Source organism: Rosa rugosa, chromosome 7, assembly GCF_958449725.1.
Source record: "Rosa rugosa chromosome 7, drRosRugo1.1, whole genome shotgun sequence".
Classification (NCBI taxonomy): domain Eukaryota; kingdom Viridiplantae; phylum Streptophyta; class Magnoliopsida; order Rosales; family Rosaceae; genus Rosa; species Rosa rugosa.
The window spans coordinates 33,869,253-33,882,652 of record NC_084826.1 but is presented as its reverse complement, the minus strand read 5'-3'; the positions used below and the strand labels follow the sequence as shown (position 1 = coordinate 33,882,652).

Genomic DNA, 13,400 nt, shown 5'->3' with positions numbered 1-13,400 from the left:
GCTAAATCATTCAAGTGAAAAAGATGATTTTGTTATGATTGAGTAAAAGTAAACTATAGGTTTGTGGATTTCTGTCTCAGTCCAGGGAAAAGAAAAAGTAGGCATTGTGGTTGTAGGTCACTGGGTTTTGGTTGTCCACATTAACCTGAGCAGAAGGAATCTCTTTCTTCCTCTCTCTATCTCTCGCCATTAAAACATTATACTATTTAAACCAAATCGAAGCGACCCCATAACCATAACACCCACTACATATATATATTTGTTTCTTTCTTTCTTTCTTTCACTCACCCTCCTCCCATTTCACTTTCTCCAAATCTAATCCCACCTTTTCTTTAATCCAAATCCCATTTGTTACATTCAGAGCCCATCTTTCTCTTTAACTCATTCAGAAATTCTCTCCCACCCTGCAAGCAACGCAGCTTTCACTTTATTTTGTTCTGCTTCCTTTCACTTTTTTTTTTCTCTCTCTCTCTCTCTCTCTGGGTTCTGGGTTTCTGTGCTTTCTTCTCATTGAGATCTGCTTCAAAATGAGCTTTTCCCAAGACACTTTGAGAGGCTCTAGAGAGCCACCCAATGTTAATGCACCATACACTTGCTCCTCCTCCCTAGTCTCAGATCACTACTGTCACCACAATGAGCTCACAGTCAAAACCATTTTGAAGAAGATGCTTAGGGAGCTTGGCCTGTCCTGTTTTCTTCCTCCACCTCCACAAACAAGAACCCAAAATGAAGATGATGATGACGACAGCAATGGCAGCAAGAAGATGAGTTTGGAGCACAACAAGGCATGGCTGCTAGCAGAGTCAGGTGGGTGTGGAGCAGACTTGACTAGTGCTGATCCACAATCAGTTCACTCCTCTTTCAGGTTCAGCTTCTGCTCTCAAGTTGAGCTTGAGTCTTTGAACATGACCTCCTCTTCTGCTGCCACTGTTCTGATGGTCAACTTGGACAATGGCTTGTGCGAGTCCAAAGCTAAAGAATTGAAATGGAGGAGATTCGAGTCGTTAGAGAGAAGCATATCCCCAATGGCCAACACTTTGGTTCGATTCAGCTTCGCCCAAATTCATGCCGCCACTCGCAATTTCTCACAAGGTAATCTAATGGGTTTGTTTTTCTTGTATCAAGTTTTCATCTTTTGTACACAATTGTAATGCATTTTGTTGTTTTGGGTAGGCAGAGTTTTGGGGAGAGGAGCTTTGAGCTGTGTGTTTAGGGGTAGAGTTGGGATTTTGAGGACAGTTATGGCAATCAAGCGATTGGACAAGGAAGATAAGGAGTCTTCTAAGGCGTTTTGTAGAGAGTTGATGATTTCTAGCTCTCTTCACAACCCAAATGTAACACCTCTTTTGGGGTTTTGCATAGATCCAGAGGAGGGCTTGTTTTTGGTTTACAAGTATGTCTCTGGGGGAAGCCTAGAGCGTCACTTGCATGGTAACTTCTCTTACTTGGTATTTCGAAAGAGGAATTTGAATTGAATTTGGCTAATTGGAGTAATTTGCAGAGAAAAAGAGGGGAGTGCAGGGCTCTTCAGCACTTTCTTGGTCTGTAAGGCATAAAGTTGCAATAGGAATAGCAGAGGCAATTGCATATCTACATAATGGCACCGAAAGGTGCATTGTTCACAGAGACATCAAACCCTCAAACATTCTCCTTTCTTCGAAGAAAACACCCAAGGTAGATGGAGAATCTCTTATCAATTTCATTCTGGTTTTGACTCAAATGTGGTTATGTCGGAAGTTGGTTATTAATATTGACACTGTTTGCAGTTATGTGATTTTGGATTAGCCACATGGACTTCTGCACCTTCAGTTCCTTTCCTTTGCAAAACGGTCAAAGGAACATTTGGGTATGATCTCAAGGAAACTTCTGATAGACCAAAATAACTAGAAAGGAAAACCTTTTCGTTTGCCTGTTCCCATAAACTAATAAATTGAATTTACATGTGCAGTTACTTAGCTCCTGAGTATTTCCAACATGGAAAGATATCAGATAAAACTGATGTTTATGCTTTTGGTGTCGTCTTGCTGGAGTTGATAACGGGAAGGAAGCCAATTGAAGCAAGAAGGCCACAAGGAGAAGAAAACTTGGTTCTGTGGGTAGGTGTATCTTACTACCTTCTTTTTATTTAATTTTTTGAATGTCATTATCCCCTTTTTGACTGTGATATTGAGTTAATGGGCCCCTAATTGCTTGGCATGCTAGAAATAGTTTAGTCATAATTCGAGCCAAAATACTTCAACACCTACTTTCTTTTAATCAGGCCAGTTACTCAATTGGTGCACACTTTTCTTACCAAGGGTGTTAAGACCAGATCACAATCTGAAAGTGAGACTTTTTGAGGTCGGTTACTTATGGAAGTTATCAAACTTCTCTTTTGTTCGGAAGAACTGTAAATAGATAAGTGGGTATATGGTGTGGAGACACATACTTTGTCCATAAGTAGATTTTCTATGATCAGGTTTGTTGAACCTAATTTAGTGTACAATCACATACAAAACCACTCAATGACAAATGTCTTGCTTCTAATTTTCGTCAGGCAAAACCTCTCTTGCATAAAGGTAAAGGTGCTATCGAAGAGTTGCTTGATCCTCGGCTAAAATGCACTTTGACAAATTCAAATCAAATAGGGCGGATGATTGAAGCTGCAGCCGCCTGCATAACTAGTGAAGAATCTCGGAGGCCAAACATTGGTGAGATAATTGCAATACTTAAAGGGGAAGAAGAGCCTATTTACTCCAAGAGAAAGAAGTCTGGTTTTCTGGGAAATGGGTTGGTCGTTGATTGTTATTCTCAATTACAGCAAACAAATAGTGAGATGAAGAGTCACCTAGCTTTGGCTATGCTCGGAGTTTCTGAGTTTGAGGATGATGATCATCTTTACGGACGTTGAGACATGATACAAGAACTAGATGGAACGTAATGTCCACTGCTTTAGATCATTTTGTTCTCCCAACATTAGATGTATTATTGCTGGTATGAAGTTTGAACAGTGCTAGAAACTGATAACTGAAAGAGTGGAAGGAGTGTTGGAAATTGTAGATAGAAATGCGGAATATGAGTGCTTGTGTGTACATATCTTCCTAATTCAGCTGCTCTAACAAGAGAAGGGGTAATAGATTTTCATTCAAAGTCTAAAGTTTCTCTTCAATTAAAGCCTTTTTATTTCTTCCGTTGTGTTGCTTGATGCTTTAGATATTGCAAGAAATTTTGCCTCAGATGAATATGATGGTCAAGGTCATTAACTAAAAGATATAGAACCTTTTTTAGCTCGATGGAAAAATAAAACAAACAAAAACCGCTAGGGCATCCCTCCACTTGTTGATCCAAGTGAAGCGGGGTAGAGAATGAACTCAAGAGTGATCAAAATAACACAAATGACCGCGCGAAGCAATGCGATTTGCTACAAAGTTTGCTTCCCCAAATTTATGGGAGAAATAAATTTGAACGAATTGTCTTGCAGCTCTTGCTAAAAGGTGAATGTCTTGAACAGTTACTTGAATGCGCCAAGAAGTTGAGATGAAGCCCTTGATTGAGTTAACGAATAGCTTAAAATCACCTTCTACCTGAATTTGAGAATGATTATGTTGGAAGGCCTTAAATATCAGGTTCTATATCTTTTATTAGATATAGAATTAGAACCTTTGTTCGTTTTGCTCTCTTTTTCTTTGTCCATTGGTTCAATGATAAGACATTAGTGATAGAATTGAATGACTGGTATTGGTCAATTAGCAGGCATTGTTCTACCAGCACCTCAATTAAAATTTGCAGGAATCTTTTATTTTTGTTCTACCAAACATTAAAAAAAAATTATTTTAAATGGTGAGCACAAAAAGATGCCTATGTACAACCACTATAAATAGTTGAACGACGAATAATGGACACTTACCTGCAGAAATCTGAACAATTGAGTCGGGGTAAGATACCTACTACTCCAATATGTAGTGGTCGACTTGTACTATATATTTCTTTAAAAAATGAAAGAAAAGAATAAAAACTTTATTAGGTGGTATAATATAGGTCACCGATCGATCATGTTTGTCTATCTGAGACGAAAAAGCACGTAAATTTGAAGTCGCATTTGGCTGATGTGATACGAGAAAGATAACAGTTTACAGTTTAACAACTACAAAAGCATTCATTTCTATTCTGAAAACAAATTAACCCTAACAATTAATTAGTGCACATCTGGTAGGTGAATCACTTGCAAAAACACAATGAAAAGGATGCATGCCAGAAACAAATGCATTGGAAGAGGAACTTATAGTTCTTAAAATATCTTGGCAATGTCCTTCATTAGACCACGGTTAGCAAGTGCAAAAGATATATACTCCTCGTAAGAAATGAAGCCGTCGCCGTCGGTGTCAATCTCTTCCATCATGAATTTAATTTCTTCTGGTGAAACGCATCCAAGGGCTTTCAATGCATCCCCTAGCTCATCTGATGAGATTTTGCCATCGCCATTGGTGTCGAAGTGCTTGAAAATGCGCTCACGGTCGGCCTTTTCTTTGGGATCTTCTTCAGCCATTATTCACTATTGATTTCGTTATACCAAATCTTCTCTCCTTTATCAGAGTATTTTTGGTTATATGAATGTGAGTTTGAGAGGCAGTGGTTTACGGTCTTTGATTAGGAATGAGGGTGAGACCAAGAGGAAGAGAATTTGGTTCCTCTTAAAGAGAAGATTTTGAAAGAGTAAGGTGGTGCTTCAAAGTAGGAGCAGGGGTTTCAGCATTAGTATCGGATTACCTAATTTACTAATTAAAGTGAAAGAAATTTTCTAACACAACACGTTCTGTTGCTCGCTTGCAAAGCGGAATAGCAGTACTCTGTATGCTAGTCCAATCACATATCCTTCATTGTTTTATCTTAAACGACTAGAAAGGAGAATGTGAACATGTGTTTGTTTGTTTGTCTTTTTTTTTTTTTTTTTTGCCTTTTCTGGCAGTGTTTGGAGATTTTTCATTGGTTACCAATGGCTGGGGAAAAGTAAAGATGAGGTTGTTTTCGTAATGAAGATGTGAGGTTGATGGTGCACATCATGTCCAACCATTGGTGCATCCCACGCACCAAATTTGATGATCCTTTGGGTTAAGAACACAACCTATACAACACATCCTAGCTGTAGCTGTTCAAATAAGGTCTTTCAGGTGATGATGTATTATGTTTAAACACAATGAAGATAACATATAAGCTATTGAATATTGAAAATTACAACACCAAATTAACCTGTGCACAAAACATATGTTAGGAGTTACACAACGATTGTTTCTACCGGGATCAAAAGAATGTCATGGATGATGAGAACTGAGCAGTTCTCCAGTAGAATTCTCTGCAGTAAGTAGTAGGTCAATAAAAACAAGTGCAAAAGAAAGAATGGATATCAGGATAAGAAAAGTAGACATATATAGAAAACGTGGTTCATGTTATGTCTCAACATGAACTTTTATTGAAATATAATTGCATGGTTTTATTCTTATACAATCAATGATATAATCTGTTTGACCAATTAATTTTGGTATATAGGTTGAAGTTTATTTTACAACAACAAGAAATGACTATGATGCTATTATTAAAGTTTGTTTTCTCTACCAAGAGGTAACTCTGTTTTGAATTTTAAATCAGGTTTCGGTTTTGTCATCAATCTAACATAGGAGGGAGTTTGCATATATACTTCTTATACCTATGCTACAGACTTGAACATGACATCCAGCACAGCTTCTCTAGTTGGCAAAGCCGGAATAGCTCCTCTTCCCGTCACAGTCAAAGCACCACAAGCATTAGCAAACAGAAGTGCATCTCTCAGTTTGTCCTCGTTCTACAAGTCAAATCCAGATACATCATCGTTTTCATTATGTTGGCAGACTTAATTTTATTAAAATGTAAATACTGAATAAGACCTAATCAAGAACTCAAGATTATAATTTCTATCGACAATCACCAAATATACTGGTGCTATGAGCAAAAGTGTAAGCTCAGAACTACACAGAAATATACCACACAGATCGAGAAAATTATTCAATGAACTCTACGTTTCAAAGGCAACACATATTGAAAACTATTCTTCAGTGAGGAAGGCAACACTGCATATATCTTGCATTATTTTTATAATCTGAGAACTCATTTAAAAAACAAAATGGCGATGTGTCTCACAAGCTTTACGGTGACTAACAAATAACCATGCAACAATACACAACAAGCAGAAAAGGAGAACAACCATGGAACGGGAAGTGCTGCAACTCGGTTAACCACATAACTCTTCCAGAACTCAACAATTTATCATCTGTAATGTCCTAACAATGAATCATCCATTTGTGGCAAAAACCATCTGACCATCAAATCTGTCTAATAAAGAAGGGTAGTTTGTTGCTAATGGGAATGATACAGAGTGGACGGATAAGGACTCCAGAGATTTTTGAAGCAGCACAGCACTGCACTTCTAATAATCAATTGGACTGATTGCATCCAGGGCCTGCATTTCTATTGATCAGAGGCAGTAATTGAGCTAGTACTTTGCCTTAGATAATATGCAGTAAACTGGTTTGCATAACCAAGGTGTAGAACAGGTAGACAGAGCTGTTCTAAATAATCAAGGATTCTCAGGTAGACAGGCTGTAGTCTCACTGGTGAGCACTGGGACATAAGTCAACGGTTTTAGCAAATGTTGCCAATTTCATGATCTGTACTTGTAGAGTTGGCAATTACTAAGGATATCACAACACAAGATTCGTGCAATCCCATCAACCCCATCATGGTCTCCAGTAATGTTACAATAAATGCAATTTTAGAATTCTTTGAATAAGGCTTAAGTATGTCAAGACCTTTGGCTTCTTACATTTAGTTACTGATGAAGGTTGAGAAGTCTAAATGTCCGAACCTATATAAAGAGGCTAGTCCTGTGTGTCAAATGTAGTAGAAGAAAGAATTGAAGATGAATATCTCAGGTATATGGTTTTGAGTCTTATATTGCATCTTTTAGGAGGTCTATACATACCTTGTGCTGTGCCTCGCCAATAGCCTTTATGTTTTATATATAACCTCCCCTCACAATTTTTTATATGTTTATATAGCAATACATGCTCTTGCTGTTGCCAACAAGTGAGCAAATGGTAGAGCATTGATCAAGTCAAGATGGTTATGAGAACCAGATTTGACTTCGGACAAGGCTTGAAGACCTTACATAATCTAGGTTTGCAATATTTAATCATATCTCGGTTAGTTTTTACGGTATTTCATTTTCACAAGTTCTAGTCATATTACTTTCCTTGGTTTACTTTTCCTCATCACTGGGTTGCGACTCTGCAAGTATAAAATGATATATCAAAGTTTTGAAGAAAGTCTTTACAGTATCTGTATCCGAGATGTAGTACCTGAATCAAAGAGAGATCAACTGCTAGTTGGGATAGTATTCCAGCTACAAATGCATCCCCAGCACCCGTTGTGTCCACGGCATCTACCTTCATACCCTTGACTCTTCCACTGAACTCCTGCAATACACAAACTCATGTTATGTCTCCGAGCCATCCCAGCTGTATTTTGATGTGGTATTAATTTACCTCCATAACTAATCTTTGTTTGCAATTCAACAGTAATGATTCTAAAAAGGTTTCGTAACAAAGCCATCTCATCAAAGAATGAAAAAGCAATGAAAAATCCATCAGTTACCTTAATCAATACTTTCTACCAGAAACTCTCACAATATATTTTGATGAGATGGCTGATAAAATCTAAAACTTACCAAGATAGACGAAGCCCACCTCATGTATCTCAATTTTAAATTCCTTTATCTAGTATCCCTTATGATTTGCATATATAGCACATGTTCCGTGTGCAATTTCTAGTAATATGTATATGTGTGTGTGTGTGTGTGTGTGTCATACATACATACATCAAAGGAGCATATATGAAAAATTACCTTGGTGTAGTATCTACAACCATCGGGGCCTTCAGTGACAAGTAGTAAATTAAGATTTGGATGGTACAATTTGCGAACGACAGTTTCATCAAATGGATCTTCTCCTTCTGTTAGAAAAGAAATCTCTTCTTCACTTATCTAAAAACAATAAAAAAATTTACTTTTAGTATCTTCCATGTACCATCTTTCAGAAAAGGGACACAAAATATCAAACTTAAGCTTCCAGGTGCATAATCTCCATATTTAAAGGTTTCACTACCTTGATAATATCAGCAGTCTCCCATATACTCAAAATTCCTTCTCGGGCACTCTTTGCAGAAGGCCACAACGGAAGCCTGAGGTTGGGATCATATGATAAAACAACACCAGCTTCCTTTGCAGCTTTTGCTGCTGCAATATGGGCGGACTTGCATGGTTCTGTAATAAGACTTATAGAACCATAGTGCAAGATTTTTGCCTGCCACAGGACGGTTAAGACATTCATTTAATGTTACTGTTGGAAAAGAAGAGACCAAATAAGTCGGATAAAAAATCAATCATCAAAATGAAATTTGGGAAGAGCCATGTAAGTCAATATGATTGGTGCAGCTAAAGCCCTCCTATCTCAAAGGCATGTAATTCTGTAGCCAATGATTAGAATAGTCCAAAAGGGTTTGAACAAACAGTAATGCTGGTGTTGTCAGCCATCATGATGTCTGAGATGCACATATAGCATTTCAGTGGTTCTGAAATATTAATTAGTCCAAAATTTGAGTATCCTTCTTAAAAGATGGTTGCTATACATTACCGGAAAATTGTTTAGGTAAGCACGATGCTTTAATCAGATAATACACCCTGGAAGGCAGTTAACTCTCTAGACATTGCATTTCTAAGAGGAATGTGTCATTGCTTTCTTTTGAGTCTTTTACAATTATAATTTTCACTGTTATTTAATTACCAGCAACAGAAAATCTTTCATACCTTCCTTATTAAATCAAAATCAAGTTCAGCTTCTTGAAGCAACATATCAGCACTAGGATTACGATAAAACATGAACTCACGTTCCCCATCACTCCTCAACGTAACAAATGCTAAAGCAGTTCGTGCACCAGGATCAAAACGCATCCCTTCATTGTTGACATTATTCTCCTTTAATATATCAGCAAGCATGTATCCAAATTCATCTTCGCCCACCTGTGAGCATTGCAAACAAATAAAAAATCTGAAAGGATATGATTATTATTAATTTTTTTTTTCCTTTCAAAACCCATGAATTTTAACATTTTATAAATCTGTGAAGAATGGACATGAATCATATAATGGGAGAGATTAATATTCTTTAGTCATAAAACAACAGAATTCTGTGTCCAACGTTGTCACATCAATCACATCATGCAATATTAGTACTAACAGACACAATAGCAAAATTAGGTTCAAAGTGTCCTAGCAAACAAAAATAGGATGATTAAACTTGATATTGATTATACGGATATATAAGCATATATAAGGTGACAGGAAAAAGGATTCAGGCATGTATGAGGAAATTTGTTCCAGCTTGAAAAAGATAAAAACTGAAGAGTGAAAATGAGATGTGAGAGGTGGGGAGAAGGAACGCCTGAAGTCGAAGTGGTCACATTATAAGTTAATAGTTCATTCCATCAAATATTGAGTAATGTATAAACAAATTTCTGTATCTAAATAACCCAGAAAGACAACAATTCTAAACTTTTGTATAACATTCTACCTTCCCAATAAAGGCTGATGAGCCACCAAGACGAGCTATGCCAACTGCAACATTAGCAGGGGCTCCTCCAGCAGCTTTTTTAAATGCAGGTGCTTCGGCCAATGAAAGTCCATTGGTGGTTGGGACGAAATCAATTAGCATCTCCCCGAAACAAACCACAAGGGGGGATTCTTTCGTGTCTAGGACCGCATCTCCTGGAAATGCTTTTCCTAAAACATGGCATGAATGAAAGAGGCTCAGTATTTAAGAAAAGGAAACTTTATGTGATGCAAGAAGATAGCCAAAGCGGTAATGTAATTGTGATTCAACTCCTAAGCAAAGTTTACTAGTTGCGTACTTGTAGGTAACACAAGCCGACTGTGAAATACCATGGCATGTATGTGTAAACCATGAAATCCAAACGGAAGGCCAAGTACTTAGAGGAAGGCATCTAGAAAGAGGTACAACTTGGAGATCTAAATGGCATGAAGCTAAAGGGCAGAATTAAGATGATGCTGATACAGTAGAGAACAAGTCAAGCCAATCAAACCAGAATGACATATGCCCAACCTTTCAAGTAGTATTTCAAGGTTTGGATTTGGATTGAGTAGACTGAACTAAGATCAGTTGTTGACCTACACTTAGAGGGTGGATTGCATCGCAGAATCCGGTATATTCCAATACTAGCTTCAGGATAAGTGTAGGATCGTTGGGAATAGTACCTAAAATCGACGCTATATCCAGTTAAAAGAAAGAACAATCAAACCAAACAATATCATGGACAAAATTGAAATCTGATTGACTAAAAGTTGTCCTGTTTGACTAGGAAATTGACACCAAGTATGTTTCAGCTCTGATTCGGAAACTTAAAATTCTAAATAAATAATGCAGTAAGTTAAGGTTGGACTAGTGTTGCAATAATGATATATAGTGTTGTATCAGAAGCATATATTGCTGGTAACTTCATTTTTCTGGTTTCTGAGGTTAAATTTGGTTCTTAAATCAGTGACATAGCATAGAGATGCAAATGATAAAATAAAAAAGTGGAGCAACCCACATTAAAAAAATCGAACAAGATAAGAAATTGGCGTAAGGGAGAGTGAGAGAAACCTCGGGCAATGGAAGGGAGAGGTGGAGAAGAAAAGGCGGAGGAGGGTCTGAGAGTCCGTCGAGTGAAACATAGGCGAGGAGGCGAAGAGAGGAGGAGAGAAGCACTCGACCACAGAGCGGGACTTGAAGAAACAGCCATCAATACACAATACTCTACTCTCAGACAGAGGCAGAGTCTATTGTCCGATGAAAATGGCTGAGCCTCGGGGTTTACACAAATTCAACATCAATTGTTGCCAACGGAGAACGGAGAAAGCAAAGCGGGAGTCGAGACTCCAGAGTAGCTTAATATTTCTTGTCTTGTCCCCACCAACACATCCCCTAAGCTTTTGTTTTGTTCTTAGTTGGTAACCAACTAATCTCTTCCTTTCTCTATCTTTTTTATTTTTATTTGTATTTTTTTTTTCGTGTTCTCTAATGTAGCACATTTCAAAAAAAAAAAAAAAAAAAAAAATACATTTCAAAACTTTTTTTTTTTTTTTTTTGAAAGGAAAGACGACAAACTATATTAAGTAAAACTGAGAAGTACATGGAGCGATGCAAAAGCATCGAAAGAAAAACAATAAAACATAACAAGATGCACAAACGCATCTATGAAGTAAGAAGCTAATAAAGGATAGCAAGACGCACAAACGCATCTAAAATTAAAAGTAACCATGTGACTTGATGTCGGACGACATCGCTGCACTGCATATGTCACGAGAGCAGTGTAAATGTAGGAGTAACCGTAACTGGTGATATGATCACCTAGGAGAGGTGATTCGCTCACCGGGAGTTCGAAAGTAACCGAGGGTGTCAAAAACTCGAAAATTAGCAAACGAACTCCGAAGAACCAGAACAAATACCAGATCAATATGAGCAGTTGTCTCGGATCCAAGATCCAGATTTGAATGCAACCCGGGTCCCAAATACGGATCCAAATCCGGCCCGAATCCAAAGTCAAATCTGACGGGTCAAGCTTGACAAAGGCCCACACCCATCTTAAACTGATCTGGGCACCCTTGCTTCAGCCCGACGTCCGGCCACCCTTCCAGATCTGCAACGCCGCCCAACGAAACAGCACCGCTGCATCTTCGCCAAGGCAAGGCCAATCGGACCATCACCCATGTCCTTCCCAGTCGTCGCCGAAATGCACCATTGACCCACCACAATAGGCGCCGCTACCACCGTCACCGTGCAAGGCGCCGCCGCAACACCCAGACCAAAGCACTCCCAGATCTGTTCCCATTGCAGGTCGCCACGATCAACACTTGCCCCTTCGCTAAGGACGCCATCAATCGCCAAAAACACCAGATCACCGGCAGCCTTTCTAGAACCTCGATCCATTAAGAAACCAAAGATTGCCGACCCAATCCTGATCCCAGCAGAAATCGGATCCCGACAACAACCCAGGCTCGAGATTCTTCGTCAACTTCAGTAGCAAAATCGACCTCCAAACCATCTTCAATCCCAACCGACGTCGGGATACTTCGCTGCCCAGCAGCTATGTCGATCAGAGAGAAAGGAGAGAAGCCGAACCTCACCCCCTTAGTCAGAATTACACCGTTGCCAGCCATTTTGTCGAAAGCGGCAACTTTCGAGAAAAACTCTAGAGAGAAAATACATTTCAAAACTTAAACACGCTAGAACCGATATTTAAACAAAACTTGAACTCAAAACTCGAAGTTCTTACTCTCTTAAAAAAAAAAACATGTGGAGATTTTTGTGTTGCTTCACCTAAATATAAAAAATGAGCTCAAACAGCCCATCTCATCCGAATTTAAATCCAGGAACATAAAACAAATATGTCCCCAAGAGTCTTGGGTTTGTATTTTCATGAGGTCATCCAAGCTCTAGGAGAAAGTAGGCCCAACCTGAATATCTGGGTTTATGATTGGGAAAACTTGGCTGATCGTGGAAATTTCAAGTATTTTTGAAATCTACAATGACATAAGTGCATCTCTAATTTTAAGTCCATTAAAAACTCTACCTTCTCCTTGTTTAGAACGTGCCTGCACGTGCTCTAGTGTTTCCTGAAATCTCTCCTTCTTCGTCTAGCGGCGCGTATTAGGGACGTTTCCATCGGACGGGCTGTGCCATCTCAGTGTGGGTTTGTTGTGTGGTCGTGGAGCTCTCAATCATAATGGGTTCGATCTGGATTGTTGTGGGTTGAGAAAAGTGGTTGAGAGGATCGCAGTTGATGGCAGGTGGTGGTATGATTCTCTCTGGCAGGGTTGGCGGATGAGGGTGCTCTTACGGGGTTGGTCGGCAGTTACTAGTTTGGGACCAGTGTTGGGGTCAAGCGAGGTCAAAATCAAAGGGACGGTGGGTGCTCTTTGTTGGGTTGGATCTGTGAATAATCCTGGGTAGGGTAAGGGCTAGAACCCTCGGTTGGTGCCACGGGGCTGGGGGAGAGTTAGCGACAGGGACCTGATGCCGGTGGTGGTGTGACAGAAGGAAGGGGGTGTCAGTGGTGGCTGCAATGGAATCGGGCTGGACTTGTCAAGCAGGCTGTGATTCTCTTGTTACATGGGCTTGTGGTTGGGATTGGGCTCCCTTCTTGAGCCAAGCATTGGTTGTTTTTTCTTTTTCGTTTTTAATTATTTATGTAGTTTAGTTGTAGTGTGCTTTATGTGGGTAATAAGTCCCTACATTGGTTGTGTAGGGCTAGTCGGGCTATATGCTTGTGTGTGCACT

The 13,400-nt window shown here is 39.1% G+C and overlaps 3 protein-coding genes across 5 annotated transcripts; 1 reads left to right on the top strand and 2 right to left on the bottom strand.

Moving 5' to 3' along the window:
* The first annotated feature begins 139 nt into the window (after positions 1-139).
* On the top strand, positions 140-3,148 carry LOC133721082 (probable serine/threonine-protein kinase PBL7). Of its 2 annotated transcripts, XM_062147601.1 has the most exons (7): positions 140-1,092; positions 1,174-1,431; positions 1,502-1,674; positions 1,767-1,846; positions 1,949-2,096; positions 2,261-2,340; positions 2,537-2,675. In XM_062147601.1, the coding sequence occupies exons 1-6, from the start codon at positions 528-530 to the stop codon at positions 2,303-2,305; spliced, it is 1,269 nt and encodes a 422-aa protein (XP_062003585.1). In that variant the 5' UTR covers positions 140-527; the 3' UTR covers positions 2,306-2,340; positions 2,537-2,675. The 2 variants fall into 2 exon arrangements, with proteins under 2 accessions (XP_062003585.1, XP_062003584.1); XM_062147600.1 differs by lacking the exon at positions 2,261-2,340 and having other exon boundaries at positions 153-1,092; positions 2,537-3,148.
* An 832-nt stretch (positions 3,149-3,980) lies between these two features.
* LOC133721524 (polcalcin Che a 3-like) lies at positions 3,981-4,654 on the bottom strand. Its single transcript, XM_062148166.1, has one exon. It carries the CDS (start codon positions 4,523-4,525, stop codon positions 4,268-4,270), a length of 258 nt encoding a protein of 85 aa, XP_062004150.1. The 5' UTR covers positions 4,526-4,654; the 3' UTR covers positions 3,981-4,267.
* A 749-nt stretch (positions 4,655-5,403) lies between these two features.
* Positions 5,404-11,053, bottom strand: LOC133721523 (probable fructokinase-6, chloroplastic). 2 transcript variants are annotated; one of them, XM_062148164.1, is made up of 7 exons: positions 10,725-11,052; positions 9,636-9,844; positions 8,873-9,085; positions 8,172-8,369; positions 7,913-8,050; positions 7,368-7,484; positions 5,404-5,815 (listed from the first exon to the last, which is right to left on the bottom strand). In XM_062148164.1, the coding sequence occupies exons 1-7, from the start codon at positions 10,861-10,863 to the stop codon at positions 5,681-5,683; spliced, it is 1,149 nt and encodes a 382-aa protein (XP_062004148.1). In that variant the 5' UTR covers positions 10,864-11,052; the 3' UTR covers positions 5,404-5,680. The 2 variants fall into 2 exon arrangements, with proteins under 2 accessions (XP_062004148.1, XP_062004149.1); XM_062148165.1 differs by lacking the exon at positions 5,404-5,815 and adding an exon at positions 5,855-7,296 and having other exon boundaries at positions 10,725-11,053.
* Positions 11,054-13,400: the final 2,347 nt, after the last annotated feature.

Excerpts from the sequence above, each read along its gene's own strand:
- LOC133721523 (XM_062148164.1), bottom strand. The coding sequence starts at position 10,863 with ATGGCTGTTTCTTCAAGTCCCGCTCTGTGGTCGAGTGCTTCTCTCCTC. Across the intron at positions 9,845-10,724 it reads TCTCCCTTCCATTGCCCGAG|GAAAAGCATTTCCAGGAGAT; the intron begins GTTTCTCTCACT and ends GCCATGTTTTAG. Across the intron at positions 5,816-7,367 it reads TTGATCTCTCTTTGATTCAG|AACGAGGACAAACTGAGAGA; the intron begins GTACTACATCTC and ends TTTGACTTGTAG.
- LOC133721082 (XM_062147600.1), top strand. The coding sequence starts at position 528 with ATGAGCTTTTCCCAAGACACTTTGAGAGGCTCTAGAGAGCCACCCAAT. Across the intron at positions 1,675-1,766 it reads CTTCGAAGAAAACACCCAAG|TTATGTGATTTTGGATTAGC; the intron begins GTAGATGGAGAA and ends CACTGTTTGCAG. Across the intron at positions 2,097-2,536 it reads AAGAAAACTTGGTTCTGTGG|GCAAAACCTCTCTTGCATAA; the intron begins GTAGGTGTATCT and ends AATTTTCGTCAG.
- LOC133721524 (XM_062148166.1), bottom strand. The coding sequence starts at position 4,525 with ATGGCTGAAGAAGATCCCAAAGAAAAGGCCGACCGTGAGCGCATTTTC.